This window comes from Labrus bergylta, chromosome 13, assembly GCF_963930695.1.
Source record: "Labrus bergylta chromosome 13, fLabBer1.1, whole genome shotgun sequence".
NCBI lineage: Eukaryota > Metazoa > Chordata > Actinopteri > Labriformes > Labridae > Labrus > Labrus bergylta.
The window spans coordinates 18,519,205-18,536,313 of NC_089207.1; the positions used below are offsets into that span (position 1 = coordinate 18,519,205).

General features: G+C 39.1%; 1 protein-coding gene across 1 annotated transcript in view; it reads right to left on the reverse strand.

Annotated features, from left to right (window-relative positions):
- Positions 1-1,551: 1,551 nt before the first annotated feature.
- LOC109983506 (nck-associated protein 5-like) overlaps positions 1,552-17,109 on the reverse strand; it is a 78,339-nt gene continuing 62,781 nt past the window's right edge. Inside the window, exons 12-15 of the mRNA XM_065962154.1 lie at positions 14,260-14,646; positions 12,339-12,388; positions 8,795-8,890; positions 1,552-6,134 (exon numbers count right to left, since the gene is read on the reverse strand). Coding sequence (XP_065818226.1) covers positions 8,867-8,890; positions 12,339-12,388; positions 14,260-14,646 — 461 coding nt within the window. The 3' untranslated portion in view covers positions 1,552-6,134; positions 8,795-8,866. The remainder of the gene's footprint in view (positions 6,135-8,794; positions 8,891-12,338; positions 12,389-14,259; positions 14,647-17,109) is intronic.

Sequence of the window (17,109 nt, forward strand, 5' to 3'; positions counted from 1 at the left end):
CAGCAGAGGAAGAGTGTCATAATGTGAGTGATGGCACACTGGGAGGCATTATGCATGAAGCTTTTTAAAACAGAAGCACTAATGAAGGATGACTGACCATCAGACCTACACTGCATACACAATGGGACCATCTTTAAAGTGAAGCTTTCTGAACACAATGTCCAGAATGAAGCCAATTTAAAAGTGAAATATGACATTTTTCTGTCTTTGGGGGACGCTCATAATGCATGGCCCATTATTAAATGAATGTCTATAAATCAAACAGGAGTCATTATGTCAAAGATGGTAAAACTCCAGGACTAAAAGAATTTACTCTGACAGCTCAAACTAGACAAGGTTAAAAGGACCTTGATACGTCCAGAGAGGCTGTTTGCTTTTTAACTTGCAGTTAAAGCTCCACTGAGAAGATTTTAGTTGGTTATGAAACAGGCTGAAATGATCATGCTGCCTCTTTACGAGCTGCAAAAGCTATCAATACCATCAGCATGAAGATTCAATATTTCTATATAGTTATTTTTTAATAGCATACAACTGTTACTGGGGGTAGGTTTAACAAATTGCTTTATGGCACGCTGCCACAACTGTCTTTCTCTGATCCTATAAATGGACAAAATAGCATGGGTTTAATCATACTTATAACTCTGTCATACATATACTGCTGTACATGGACAGCTGTTTTGTCTCATTCATGGAGATAGTTCAGGAGAAAGTTGAGGCTGTGTGGACCAAACTGTGCGCTGGAAAAAGTACTTGATTGTGATTATTTTATTTTAGCAGAAAAAAGTTTATGTCTCAACTTACTGCTGACTTTTTATGTGTTTTATTTCCATTTCCAAGAGTGAGTTATTTTGTGGTAACTTCTCGTGGACATAATATGTAGAATTGAAAACCAATTAAATACGTTGTAAGGGAACATTTTACTTTTAAGTTCATTATCAACTTAACTGCAGCTACTTTAAATTAAAAAAAAAACCCTGTATGTTAGTGGGAAACGTAATTTAGTCTGTAATTTCTTTCTTGCAAAATGAGTTGTACGATATGGAATATTTGTAGGAGTGAGGGCTGGATAGAGAGAGCCATGCAAACATCTGTCTTAATTTTCATGCTTTTTGTTCAGCTTTAACTGACAGATGCAATGTTTTTTTTTTGTTTTTTTTTTGGTTTGTTTGTTTGTTTGTGTTACTTTTAATCTGACTGCACTGTTTGGCAGTCCTGCACGAGTTTGCTTCCAGTTTGAGAAACTCTGGTCCAGCGCCTGTGACATGTTGGTGCAGGCTAATCAGCAAATTGTGTACTTTGCATTTGTCGGGAAAAAAAACACACACACCACATGTTCTCACAAATTGGTAAAAGTAAACAGGACTCACTGTTCTGTTGTGCATCCACCTTTTATACTGGCCAGCTCAGAGGATATAGTGGAAACATGCAACTGTCGGGTCCGTTGTTTTTGCATGAAATCGCTCCTGATTTGAAGTGTGGAGCTTTTTATGGCTACATTCATTCAGTCAAATACAAAAAAATAATACGTCACACAAAACAACACCTGAACAATAAGTATTGAAATAGTTTATTTTTCCTTCTTCTTTTACATAAAACAAAGAATATCAGTAATATACAATTCTCAGTTTGAACTGCTAAGGTGACTGTCACACAAAAAACATCACTGTTATTATTGGGTTCTGAAAAAAAAAACACATTTAGAAGGAGCATAACTGTAATAGTGAGTAAGAATATGTGCAATAAATGTTTAATTACACTCATCAGTGCAGAGTACAAATACAGGGCGTTTTCGAGTAAACTTTAGAAAAATACAATACTCTTGTGAGAGTGACGCTCTTTCAATACGTGAGCTGTTTTCTCTTTTAAAACACAGACGCCATGCTCCATCTACCCGTATCGATACAGCCAATCTGTTCCCTGATCACCTCGCCTCACCTGTGAACGCTACATATCTCACCTGTGTGTTTAACAGGAACTTTAGTTTTACAAACATTACCTTCAACATATACATGTAGCAAGTGATTCAAAGAGGAGGTAAATACAGTAAGATGACATGAGTTGTGATATTGTGCAACTGTACAGTGCACTACATCAACTGCCTCTAATGCTCCAAAGTAATATGGCTATAGTCAGACATGTAGATTTAGTTGCATTCATTTCCTGTGTGCGCGATTAGCTCCAAGCAGTGTTTGTTTGGCAATATGCGTTTTGGCAAATATCTACACATGAAAGGCAGGAAGCTGACAAAGGTGTGAGGGGGGTAAAAAACATTGCAAAAGCAGCTAAAACTGCCAAATATGTCGGGATGCATTCAAAACACCGAAAACAGTACTAGAAAGGACACAGCACACGTAATTTAGAGAGTAACTGAGCAACCGCGGTGAGATATTCTACAGGTTAATGTACAGACAGAAACAGACGGGAGGAAAATATTCAGGTAAATATCCTTAAACAGCGTCAGTGAGAACTGCTGCAGTGAAGATGAGGTTGACTTATTGAATCCACAGCATCTATCAGAGACAATAAATGGCATTTTCCCTGAGCTAGCACGACAATGTTTCTACAATGTGCCTACTGGGTGTTTTATTACTGACGATACATGCAAAACTCACTGCTTTGTCCTGATGTCATCACTGTGGGATCATGTAGAAAAATGCAAACTTCAGAACATTTATGGAGAGTTTCATTAGTGAGAATAAAATGGGAGCGTGTTTATGTTACCCCAGCCCGATATTCCTTAACTTAACCAATTGATGTGATTTTTGCTTTTAGTGTGAATGTAGCATAAAGGTCTTTACACACTAGTGATTCATCCTTGAGGGAACATTAGGATGACGGAAGATAGGGCTTAGTTTTGATGGGGGAAAAGTTATGAAAATTGGGCTGAGGGGACCATAGGGATGAGGGAACATAGGGCTGAGGAACGTAGGGCTGAGGGAACATAGGGATGAGGGAACATAGGGCTGAGGAACGTAGGGCTGAGGGAACATAGGGATGAGGGAACATAGGGCTGAGGAACGTAGGGCTGAGGGAACATAGGGATGAGGAACGTAGGGCTGAGGGAACATAGGGCTGAGGGAACATAGGGCCTAATTTTGATGGGGGGAAAATGTCATAGAAATGAGGAAACATAGGGTTGAGGAAACATAGGGATACCCCCCAAAACTGCTGCATGAAAGTGAATGAGTGATTTTATTTTTGCTCTAGAAATCAGATCGTTATTTTTCTCTCCTGTAATGAAACTCTTCATATCTGAATAACAGATTCACATGATGCATTTCTGTGTTTAGAATAAGCCGTAGGGTGGTTTCATGCAAGTTTATATAATCAACATTGTGACGATAAATAAAATAAAAAAGGTTCCAACAAGATAGTGCACACTTTAAAAGATCACATTACTCAGTCAGGTATCGAGCTCATGAGGGTCAATCAGTAGTTAGTGCTGTACATAAAAGGTCCTCAGGATGAAAGTGTGCAGTCTTTGAGTTTATGAGGTTCAGTGTGATGTTTTTAATACGTATTGTAGTTGAGATAGTTGTTAGATCAAAAGCAGATGTTCACACAAAGTTCAAAGATGGCGGGCTAATGATCTTTGCTCTGCAGGATTTTAGAGGAGGTCTTATATATTCCTCCAAAAGTGACCTGACAGCTGCAACGGTTTCCTCTTGTGCAAAGTTACTTAAATGTTCAACCTGGAACAACAAACATTTTGATATAATACGGTGCATATTCTGGCATGGTTGGTTGGACTCAAACTGCCCCACAACATAGAATAAAATTAGCGGCTGGATCATGCAGCCGACCAGCTTGCAAGGCTTTTTCTGAAGAGCTCGTTGAGACTAAAAGATTCAATCACAGAGTTAGCCTCCCTCCAAGGTTAACCTCGGTAAAAGGTCGATATTTGTTTACGTCTTCATTACAGATAAAACAAGGTATCTAATCACACGAGTTAAACTTCTTATTGGTGTCACGTTAGGTATGTATGTTACGGATGTGACATTAAGCGTTGCATTTAAAATATGTCATTTTTATTTGGTTTCTACGATACTTAAATTCTGGTCTCATGGCTGAAAGTCCTGTATCTGTTGAACTCTTAAATCATAACCACTTGAAAATGGACTTACATTTCTAGTCTCACAAATCCTGACTTTTATCTTGTCACAAATGAGTTGGAGTATGGTCTGAGTATGAATATGGTCCCATTTTTGGTGCAGAAAGTGTGAAATGAGATAACATTGTAGTTTGAATATTGGATGTTAATTAAAACACATGTGGACACTCTGGCTCCTTAACTCTACCACACTGGCTCACACATTACCGATTACATTCACTGGAAACATTTTCTTTTAATGCAGAAATCAGAATAAAGCTGGCCACACACTAGACGATTGTCAAACCTCACCCCATTTTAAAAACGTTGGAGACCACAGACATAAGGATGGCTTCAACCGGTTTTAAATATTATAATACTCTGAACACACACACTGGACATCTCGGCCAGGCCGGGAGACCACACACATGCCATCTGTGGTAAGATTTCACAGACAGGAGATCAAACGGGACTTCAGAAGAAGAAAAAAATATAGAAGAAGATCAACTTTGGCTCTCCTGCTGTGTGTTTTGTTTTGCAGACAGATTATGTGTGGCTTTATACAATTTGCAGCGGGAGCTGAGGGTGAGTTATCATAGTACCAAACATCCGGTTTGGTGACGCTTTCAAGTCTGCTCGCTCTGATTGGCCGATGCAGGTAATCTGTTGGAGGCAGTCTGACCCGGAATTGATTCAAGATCAGGGAGGCTCCGACAAGATCTGGAAGCAGTAAAATAATCGTAGTGACACCCCACACTTGAGGAATCTTTTGACAGAAAAATCAGATACGATCAGCCTCAAATCAGGCCACGCCCCCCCCCCGATCGTTTTCAAGGTCAAATCAGGCCCAAAATCGTCTAGTGTGTCGCCGACTTAACATGGTGTATGATCATACAGACAAAGCCTGTTCTGATTGGTCTGGATTGCAGAACAAAGTTTTATCGTTGCGACCAGCTGTTGAGTCCAGTTTCATGCTTTCTGAAGTGCATGTAAGTGTTTAAATGTTAAATATTGATCTACTCTGTTTTCCAGTATTTATCCAGGACCAAGATGTTCCCCTGTGCTTGGATTCATGTTCCCTACACAAAACCAAAACCACCCTCATCATTGTTTCATTTCAAGAAGAGGCAGAGGAAGTTAAACACTTTCATAAGTTTTAGTAGTTTGAGGTTCGTTTGATAAATATGTGTATTTGAGGCGTCCTTTCATTGTCTGCTTTATGTGTAACCCAAAGCAAAATGTAAAAATTGTGATTGAATGTCGTTTTATGTGACTCTTATCTTATGATGGTGTTTGAGTTAAAATGTTTGGGATGTCTTTTGAAAGATGACAGCTGTGTGCCTTTCGTTCTTCTTGGTACTTATCATATATTGTTAGCTTAGGAGCAGTTAGCTTAGCTTTAAAATTACAATGATTCTTTCCTTAGCGATGTGAAAATGAAGCTAATGTCCACGAGCATCTGCTTACACTGGGCCCTCAGTACAAGATTCAGCTTGTGTTAAATGGTTAAGATTTCAGGTAGCCATGACAACGCTACAGAAGCGGACCTGGTATCACCAAAACAAAAGTATCTGCCATGTTTATGTCAAATTGCTACCTCTGCAAAGGGGGGAAATGACAGAGAGAAATCCACGTGTGTGTAACTCCAGCCCAGAGACGGCAGAGCTGCTACATTTAAAATTCCATCTGCTGCACACAGACGATGCCAACGAGCTCCAAAATGACGACCAGAAGCTTCAATGCTGCATCCTGAAAGGCTGCTCAGTATCTCAGCTCCACACTGAGCACAGGTGGAAGCCAGACTCACTTATTGTCCAGCTGTGAGCATTTCATCCTGATGCAGAGTGTCCAAACTGTGGGATGTGGGGATCCTCCGTGTGTGTGTGTGTGTGTGTGTGTGTGTGTGTGTGTGTGTGTGTGTGTGTGTGTGTGTGTGTGTGTGTGTGTGTGTGTGTGTGTGTGTGTGTGTGTGTGTGAGAGAGAGATAAATCCAGCCGGCTTCCTGATTCCTGACTTCAGCTGGACTCATTTAGCTTCATGGACTCTGAAACAACAGATACAGACTACAGTTAGATCCTGCAGCTTGATGCTATGAAAACCCAGTCTAAGATTAAATGTTTGCTTTTTCAAAAGAGAGTTTCACATTCTGGCAGCAAAGAGTTAATATAGAAATATATATAGAAATATAGAAAGGTTGTAAAGTAAATGAGTATTAATTCTGATTTGGGGGAAAATTGTGAAAATACTCAAAATCTCACGACCATACGCAATTTTAGATTAAACAAAGATGGTGACCATGGGCTGAACTTTTCAGAATGTGAGCTGGAAGTCAGCAAAAATGGATTAGCTGCGGTTGATGTTCTTCTTTAGCCGGCTCGCATCCCAATTGGTTATCGCTATTCTATTGTTGAAATCCACAGAGTGCATACTTAGGTGTCCTAGCACACGACAAGATATTTAGATCATAAATATTCAACATTAACACTCACACCTACGGGCAATTTTGCAAACCCATAAATGCACGAGGACAACACATAGACAGACCCTGTTTGACAGGGATTTGAACCAGAAACAGTGCAACAGTGCAACACCACCCGCCACTGTGCAGCCCATATTAAAATATTGTTGGAGATAAATTCCACATCTCTCTGATACAGTCATTATACGAATTTGTGGTTTGATTTCAATAGATAACTTATAATAAGGTCAAACCTGTTATATGAGGTAATGTATGGCTCTGTTTTGATGCTTAAATGTAACTTATTTCAGGTCACATTAATTGTACCAGTAAAAAGAACATGTACATATGATGAGTAGCTTATACAACCTGATGAAATGATGAAAGGTAAGAGGGAATGGTTTTGTGCTTTTATTTGGTGTTTGTGTCCTTTGGTAGCTCATGTGAAGCAGCACACCTGTTTTTAACCCCACAGGCACATTTAAGATCTATTAAACACACACACACACACACACACACACACACACACATCCAGTCACACACTCTGTAAATGTCAGCGTTAATGCACTGTATCAAGATGCAAAGTGATGTTTGTGAAACATGTTGGTCCTTTGTTTAGCGGCCATATAAAGGATTATTTCAGGGCTTTTCATACCTTTATTTTAGAGACAGGACAGTAGAGTCCATCGGGGCGAGAGAAGGAGTGGGGAACGACATGCGGGGAAGGAGCCAAAGGTCGGATTTGAACTCAAAACCTTCCACTTGGAGGACTATAGCATCTGTGCAATGTAACTACTAGGCTACCGTCTCCACACAGAGTTTACTTTTAAAGTTTTTTCCAATTGCTAACACACTAAAATGACATGCATAGCACAAGTATTTAAACTGACACACAGAGAGCAAAACCTCTTCTCAAGTCTCCAAAAGTCTAAACACATTTTCTGCTTTACACACATTTTGCGATTCAAAATGGCACTTTTTAAATGCACTGAACACTCTGCAGACAAATATAGACAAATGTTTTCCTGACATATCCGCCGCCAGCACCGAGGGGCCACGCGGCCTCGGGTGCGGGGATCTCAAAACGGGTAATGATCCTTCCGCTTCTTATTGTACTGCTGCTTGTGACTTTCACCGTAGTCAGCGTGATAATAGTGTTTATCTGTTTGACAAAGTCCTGGACATTTAAGAAGGATGAACCCAGCGGATATGTCAGGAAAACATTTGTCTCTGCATAAGACACAACAATCTGACATAAAGTCACATCGCCATCTCAAAACACTGCCATTCAAAATGACACTACATGAGCTAACTGGCCAATGTATGTGCCACCTGGCCGAACACCTCAATGGTTAATTGTTATCACTTCAATCAGGAAGTAAGCACTATGAAAAGACCACATGTGAACACCTTTTTTTTTGACAACAACAATGGAAGACATTGCAGAGAGAGGAAGAGGGAGGGTGAGAATGAGAGCGGGAGGAAGAGTGTGAGGTAGGGGTAGAGCTGGTAGAGGAGTTCATTGCCAGAGAAGACAACAACTTTCAAATGAAATCAGAGCAACCTTAGTTGATCATATCATCTACTATGGGCTGACAATGCGAGAGGCTGGACAGAGATCAGCCCAACTTGAGCCGTTTTACTGTACTGGTATATGTAGCACTGACTTGTTTGGTGAAAAAAAAAAAAAAAAATGTTTCAACAGCATGTGTGTGTATCTGCAAATATTTCTGTGCATGTGAACAATCTGAAAAATTTTGTATTATGGCAAAGCATACTAAAGATGAGAGTGATTTTCATTATGCCCAACAGTGTGTAGTTGGTTAGACAAAAATCTGGTAATATGAATGAAGTGTGTGCCATTTGGTGCAAACGTTTGATTTTGATAATGCTATGTGTAGCTTTGGTTGCAATGCTTCATTTGACCATGATGTCACAAGAAGCATCTGGAGAGCTTCTCAGTGGTTTTTGTTGTTTTTTAAATACAGTATTGTTTTATATTTTCAAGACAGTTAAGTTAATTAAATTCCAAAACTTTTTGAAGAAAACACTTTTGAGTATTAGAAAAAGACATGTCTGTTATTTATAGGGTGAGTTATGAATGTAAACTCAGTGCTCTCTAGAAAATAAGAACATCTTGTGATGATAAAGTTTGAAGAGTGAGAAGTGATCGCAGAAAAAAAACATGCTATTAACAGTGTGTCTGTTTGTGTTCATTAAATAAACCTGCTCCTGTGAGGTCTTACAGTTGGCGAGCTGAAGTCGTGTTTGTTCTTTCTGTTGGCTTGGTGGGGCTCGTGTTTTGGATTTGATGTAGGTCATTTTCTTTGGTTCCATTGCACCTGAAATAAGCACAGAGGAAAACTTATTTCAGGGTTTTATTTCTCTCTCTCTGCAGTCACACTTAATTTTCTCACCTGTCAAGGAGAGCAGTGAAATGTGGAGTCAAGTGAACAAAGTGACACTGACAAACTGACATCTGACATGTTCACAGAGAGAATGATTATCATCGTGAATTCAAAGTGTCAGGAGATCTGTGCGACAGTCAGGGAGAGCAGAGGTTTGACGTATCGAAAGATGGGAAATGTATAACTCTTACTTTAGAGCAACAACCACCTGAGCTCGACTCAAGGGAAACATTATTTAAATGAGGTTAGGGTTCAGTTTGCCAGAGCCAAACTTTAAGTTAAAGCTTTCAGTTGATGATATGAAAAGTAGTGTTTGTCCTGCTCCTCCCAAAGTTTACATTTAGATGCATTTTTTTGCTTCTTTAGCGTTACATATTTGAAACCTCAACCTTATCAATAACCAATCGTAGAAAGAGACGTAAATGACCTTGTTCGCAGTTCTAGCTGTCCTATCAACTGTTTCACAGATGTCTCTTTCTGGCATTCTTGAGTTTAATGCTTTATGGTATGTTTATTGAAATATTAAAAATGGCCACTGTGCAGAGTTTACGAGAGGCCAAGTCTGGACACAGGATCCAGCTCTTAAAAAATGCATCCATGATTTGTCTGCAGTAAATTTTCAAACTTTGGCATGTCTTGCTCACCAACTTCATACCTACAGCAGAAATTGAGCATCAAAGAGCATTTCCTTGGCTAATTAGGTACTTGTTGTTGCATTGTTTAGTTTGGAAAAAAGTTAAAGGAGCAATATGTAACTCTGACACCTAGTGGTTAAAATGGGTACTGCCAACCAAATTCAAAACATTGTAGAGAGCTGTCTCTCCCCCCCCCCCCCCCCACCCCCTCCTCTCTAGAGTCGATGCTAACTAAGGTTGCCATGTGGTGAACACTGAAGCTTCAGTGTTTATCCAGCTCTGCATCGGTCTGTAAACCTTTCTGTGTTCTAACCTCTCTCCATTTTTCAAAAGCATCTCCAATACTGATCCTAGTTTGAGCACGTTTCTGCTCGTGGAGCTTATTAGAAACATGTAGAGGCTTTTTAGGTCGGGTACAATCACTTCTATCTGAACCAGTTCTCTTGCCCGCTTCCATCGCTGCAACACCTGTTGGTTTGACCTGATAACTGCTCTCATATCTGGCAAACTGAGGGACATCCAAAACGGCCGTGTGGGGGAACCTTAAAAATGTCTACCTTCTCTGGTCGAAACAAATCCAGAGCATTCAGGACCAGAATCTAAAGTTAGAAGGAGGACATACTGACTGCTGCATTGTTGTCAGAGAAGCCAACACTTCAACATAGCATGTTTCCTTAATGTCTGATCAAAAAGTAAGGTCACTTTATAATTTCATTCAGTAGATATCTTACAGATTGCTCCTTTAAATGACTGAATGTATCTTTAATACTACAGCTAACTGGCATTGTAGTACAATATAAACATCTTTTTCTGTATTTCCATGTCTTCTTTCCTCTCGTGGATGAAGATGCTGACTATATGCACATGACATGAGGCTTTAGCTTTTCAGGTACCTGTTTTTCATTTTAGAAGACTTTAAAGAGGTTCTTATTTCTGAACAACTGAGCAGGAGCTATCAGTAAGTGCAGCAAGAAATTGTTTTTAGATTAAGCCATTTTGTGAGCTTGCTGGCTAAAGCTACAATCTATCAGTAAGTGTCGTCACTTCAGCTGGCTACCTGCCTGAACACTGTGTGTGCAGCGCAAGAATGGAAAGCTTGACACAAAAATAAAACATGACTCTCAAAGAACAACAGTGTGACTGTGTAGTCGATGTGATATGATGCTTATAGTGTATTTCAACCTATTTAGAAAGCGTCATCTCCTCGTCAGAGTTCCCTTTAAAACTGTACAGATTCAAATAGAAGACGTGCGTCATGAAGACGAGCCTCGAGGCTTCACATTGTAAACATTACTCACTAAAACCATTATCACACAGCGTACATAGTTCCCTTTCACAGTGAGTGTTTTTTTTCTTTGGAACATAATGTGTGTGTGTGATTAGTGAGACTGAGCGTGGCCGTGTCTACACTGCGCTCCTGCAGGAGGGTTAATGGTGTGGTGATAAACGTGGAGGTTATTGCAATGACACGCTGTGATTGCTGCTGCTTTCACTCGTCTTTTATACACCGTTATATATAGAAATATGTTCCTTCTATTCCACTTGCACACATAGTGAAAGTAAAGCAGAGGACCTGACAGGAGTGACTCTCTGTGAAATGCATTCTGTCGTTTAAATGTAGCTCCGACACCTCCTTGATAAAGGAATGATGAATTACTGAAGCAGATCATTCATTGGCTTTCTTTCTTTAGAGATGTGTGACAGCTGCCAGAAAGATTCTCCGCCTCATCTAAAACCTTTACGGCACGTTTGGATGCATCAAAAAGTCTACTCATATTTAAAGACAATATTTTCTATCCTGTTTAGAAGCAGCACAGATACACATGACGATTTTCGACCATAAAGACGTAAGAAACCTCAGCATATAGATGGATATCGTTCAGTTTTCAGCTCATGCCTTTTTACAGCTCATCCAAATTGAATCAGGTTTGAAACCAACCAAGGCAACATGACTATTAATATGACTTATGGTAGAAAATGAGTCAGGAAAAATGTATGTATTGTACCCCTATTGGCCTTCAAAATTCTACATTCGACCAATCCTGAAATAACATTTGGCACATAACGAGCCCTAATGCAAGAACATCTCAAAGGTACACATATTTTAAGTGCAATTTAAGTGATTTCAGAGAATTTGTCACATCAAAGCTTTTTCATGCATACATATTTTCTTTGAAAATTTAAATTCCTAAAGTTATGCAGACCTATTTCACAAGTCAAGTGTAGGCAGTTTGTCATCCTCCACATTTTAATTTTGAATTATAATCACTCAACTGAGCTATAAAATGTGAATGTTAATTAGAGCTCCTGTGAGGAACTTTTAGTTCATGTTGATTTTGGCACCCCCCTCTGGACAAATCAAAACATCTTTCAATTCTGTCAGATTTTTCCTGAACATGTGCAGGTTGTGTTTTATTTTTAACAAAAAATCGAATCCGGCTGACTTTTAACAGTCAATGTTTGTGTGTGGAGTGGAAAGTTTAAAATATTGTCTGTTCGGCCACATGCTCTTAATCTGTTTTGTCCTTCAAACATGAAAAACAACAACATGTAAAGTCCATCTTTGTAAAGTCATCTGTATGCTGTTGACGCTAAGAATGGTAAAAGTAACGAACATTAAATAATAAAAGCAGAGGTGATGAAAATGCATGTAGGCCTACGATAAAAATCGGAATGATACATTGAATGTGAATTGAAAGATGAAGTGAGCTGCTGTGTGTCACGGCGGGGAAGGAGGCGGGACTGACCGGCGTGATCGGCCAGCTGTCCCTGGTCGAGCTTCTGGAGCTCCTCAACTCTGAAAACAGCGGAACACAGTTTTGATTCAACTTTAACTTCCTTAAAAACTGGAAATATGAATAACCTCCTACATCAATTTCTCGCCTCAAAAACTTCAAGGAGTGAATTTATGAAGGAACAGAAACAGAACATCTTGAAAAACACTCAAGGTCATTGACCTCCTCATCCACAGACAGCAAAGACAGTAAAGGTCAAGGGTCGAGCGGATCCATGAGTGGGCCAGTTCTTTCTTTTAAGGCGGAAGTAACAAAAACTTGGTGCTGCAAACAATAAAAGTCTGTTAGATGTAATTAATGGTGAGTATCACTTTTATTTTTGATAAATAAACATCTTTATTTCCTAATTTTTCAATTCACATGCATTTTAAAGCCAAATATTTCCTATGACATGCGTTTTCACCACCTCCAGTTTTTCTTATAACTTTTTTTTACTTCCACTTCCACCGTTGTGGTCCGCTTCCTGAAATGATAAAAGTTTTTGTGATAATGATAAATAACAGAGCTGTCATCGTTAACGCATCAATCATGATGTGATTAAGGTTAGAAATTAATGCATTCGTTATTTTTAATTGCTTTAATCACATTCTACTCGTAGTTAATTCACTGTGTAGTGTTTCAAAGCAGCAGAGATTGGAAATAAACGACACCTTTGCGCCTTTAAGTAACTCATTTCAGTTTAAAACTTATAAACCGATCAGTTAAAGGTTACATGCAGCTTGTGACTCCAAACATTTTACTTTTAGGTCTGTACAAGTTTCTTTTTCCATGAGTTAATGTCGAAACTTTCCATCTACTGGAAGTTCCTGATTTTCTTTCAAAATAAAAGCAGGATTTTATCCAAACAGCAAATACAGCAAACTTAGTTAAATACAGTACAAAGTAAAAGCATAAAAAAAACTATTTTGAAATGCAAAATAATGGAATTTCAAACATGGGTTTGAAAATTAGATGAATTGAGATGAACATTTAAAATTCTGAAATTTAGTCGCGGTTTAAAAAAATGAATCATTTGACAGCCCTTATAAATGATGAATGAAAGACAATTAATAATTAAGTTTGGCAAATAAAAACCATTTTAATCAAAACTGACCTCAAATCAGTCATATCACTCAAATACTTTCTCACTTCATCTTTTAATTCACATGCAGTTTATCATTCCATTTTTTAGATTCACACGCGTTTTCATCACCTCCGCTTTTATCATTTCATTTTTGTTACCTCCACCCTTCATACTGGTCTTGTTTGTTTGAGTGGGTCATAAAAAAACTTAAATATTAACGTCATTCGGTTTTAAAAACCAGCTTAAAAAAACTCCTTACAGATTCTTTAATCCAGGACCATATCTCTCGCTCCAACAGCTGCAGAGGGTTACGCCTGATTTGTGATTATATAGCATTTTCTATAAAAATATTTTAGTGGGATGCATTTCAAAAGGTATGAAAATGATCCAGAGAATGACTAAGCTGCTCTCTAACAGGTACAAGAAAGTGTTTTTACTTTCCCCCTCAGGTTTGCTTCCACGAGGTCTTCATAAATATGAGAAAATTGTTTTTCCTCTCACATTCAAATCCAGTAGATAATGGACCACTTCTTCAGTTTTTCTTGAGGCAAATTTAATGTCAAACCATTCCTTTGGTTTACCAACTCATTACTCAAGCTGTGACAGGTAGTGCGTAATGGGTTTGTGAGGTTAAGAGAGTTTGCTGAATTCAAACCTCACAGGAAGAAGTAAGAGACTAAAACAGCAAAATATTCTTTCATGAGATGAATCTGAGTTACTAAAAGGATGAAAATCATCATGAGCATCATCTTTACTCCTGCAGTCCATACAGTATGTTCTGCTTCTTTTTGAACTGTTACTTTACTGTACCTGGTGGCGGTCTGGGCAGCCTGTTCTGGGTCTCACACACACGGGCAGACGTCATGACGGGTGCAGGCGGGGGTTGGATGGGCTGGAGGAAGGCCACAGTGGGGAAAGGCACTGACTGGATATGGGTCATGGAGGAGTCGGAGAGGGAGTTCGGCACCCCCGTAAGGCTGCCGTCCTTAAAACCGGAAGGGATTCTCCATCGGGGTAGCGGGGAAGGAGACACGTCCTCGCTGGAGGAACTTGGGACACTGGGAGGACTGAGGGACGGCTCAGGGATGGAGGAGGATTTGGGGAGGAGGTGCAGGATGGAGGAGAAGAAGGAACAGGATTCGGGAAGGGGGATGGTCCCAATTCCACTGTCCAACGTTCGCATCTTGCAGCCGGGGCCTGCGGCACAAGGAGAACAGTTGAAGTGGCTCAGGGGAGGAGGAGGAGAAGAGGGAACACAACGGGGAAGAAACGACGGGGTAACCATGGTTGAAGTGGAGCTACAGAAACCTTTAAACTATATGTGTTCCAATTAAAGATGGCTGTAGGTTACTTCATGGCACTATAAGGAAAGTCTAGTAAATATAATATTCCTCCTGGAGAATAAACTGTTTCTGAATCTGATGGGTAAAGTGTTAGAAACAATAACTGAGCATATGAAGCAGTGAAACAGCGTTCACTTTCAAACAAAGGCAGCTTCACTGATCAATAATAATGGATTCTCTCTGCAGCATCATTTGATTGTTTCCCTCATGCCTCCTTGTTATTCCTGCCACATTATCCTCACTGTGTGCCATTATAAGCAGATGATCATGGTCTATTTCAGTCCTTTGAAAACAACAGAATGTTCAAATGTTTTTCATCCTCTTTAAAAAAAAAAACAATATCTAATTTGCAGATTGTTTCATGTTTCCTATTCAAGTAAAATACAAACAACAATGGTTGTTTAATTATATTGTAATTGTAATTACAGATAAGTGAGAGGCATGTTTTTATTCTCATACAAACTTCTCATGTAGCCCTGTGCAGTTAAAGCCCACTTGAACCACTGCTTTTTACAGATGTGGTTAAATGGATGTGTTGACACCCAACATGCATTAATCACACTGTGAATATGAAATGTAAAGTATGGCACATGAAATGATCCTAAAATACACTTTGAAAGTGTATTTTTTATTAGCACTACATCAAACAATCAAACACCAATCAGGCCAAACAATCAGGTCTTGCAGCAGTTTGTGATTTATCTGAAGATGTTTTTGTGTAAGTCGACATGAATTCAAAACTTTTGCAATTCTAAAAATCAATTTGTGTAAAAAGCCTTTTGGAAAGCTTGTAGCTAAGTTCATGTAGACAAAGTTAGATCACCCATTAGTTCAGGAATTGCAGTTTTGAGTGTCACGTTTGTAATTACTTCTGCAATTTCTTGACCAAACTCATGAGACCAAACTGGGACATCATGGTGGATACACCATGAGTTGTAGTGAACAGGTTGCTTTGGTAATTTTGTAAGTCACCGGAGTTTAAAAATCAACTGAGTAAAAGGTTCACTTTTTCATATTCTTAAATACATCCTGACTTCTCTGTGCAACCATAGACTGTATACAACATGGACGTAATCTCTAGAAACAGACAGAGGTGGAGCTGAAGAGGTTCTTAAGCATCCCGGAAAGAAGCTACAACGTGCCCACCTGTCACCTGCATATTTCTGCACCAGTCTTAGCCGTAATGAAATCTAAATGGATGAGCTTTAAAAAAAAATGTACCCCCTGTATAGTGTGAACCAATAAATAAATGAGCTTTACCCAAAACAGTTTTTTGACCCAGGCTGTCAAAATGTTTATTCGACCTCCAACAAGGCAGTGTGAACAACAGGAATGCAAGGAATACAAAGGAGAAATCCTTCCTGCATATTGTCCCATATGCTCTTTTTGTCCCATATATTTCTTAGTTAAGTCTCTCGAGATAACACTTTTTATGAATTGCCGCTTTACAAATAATGATTGATTTATTCTCCTGTATAAATGGGCATTTAAACATTTGACCTGATGGGGGTTCCTCAGCATTTACAGCCAGCCTCAAGTTTTTCACAACTTAAGAATTTAAGATGCAGAATTTGCAGAATTTGCAGGGTCCAATCAAATCACAGATGCATTAGATCAGTGTTTCTCAACCGGTGGGTCGGGACCCAAACGTGGGTAACAAAGACCTTTTCATTGGCTCGGAAATATGTGCCTGAAAAGAAGTCTATGAAGCGCTTTTTAAACACATTTCTTTTGTTCCATCTGAGGTCCAATCTGCACAATTTGTCATGAAATAAATCTCTTTAGTTAAAAAATATCAAAAACTTAGGTTGTGATTTGTCATGAAGGACTCTGTGGTGGGTCCTGAGGCTAGACCAGTTTACACCGCTGCATTAGATCACAGGTATTAAATAGATAAACCTTTGTTAAATGTATGTGTTTGAAATCATAGTCATCCATCCAGCAAATCTTCCACTTATCCATCCAGTGAGCACCAAACCAAAATAACAGAGATTTCCTCGAGCTGCTGCCGTTCAGGCTCATGTTTTTTTTTATATATGGACCCTGCAGGAGGAACCTGAAGGCAATCAAAGTCTGCAGCACAGGAAGCAGCTGCTCCCCCTTTATAATTAAGATATGCACACAGGAGACCTCAGAGCCCTGTACTGGGTTTACAAGCTTGTTTGTCTTCACTTTTTCTTTTTCTTTTTGTCACCCTCAATGCTCAATATATATAAGAAATGGGAAAAAATAATAATAATATTCATTACTTTTGTCTTGTAAACTTTCAAACCAAAGCTTTATAAATAAGTTGTAAATATCAGCATTGAGGCATTAA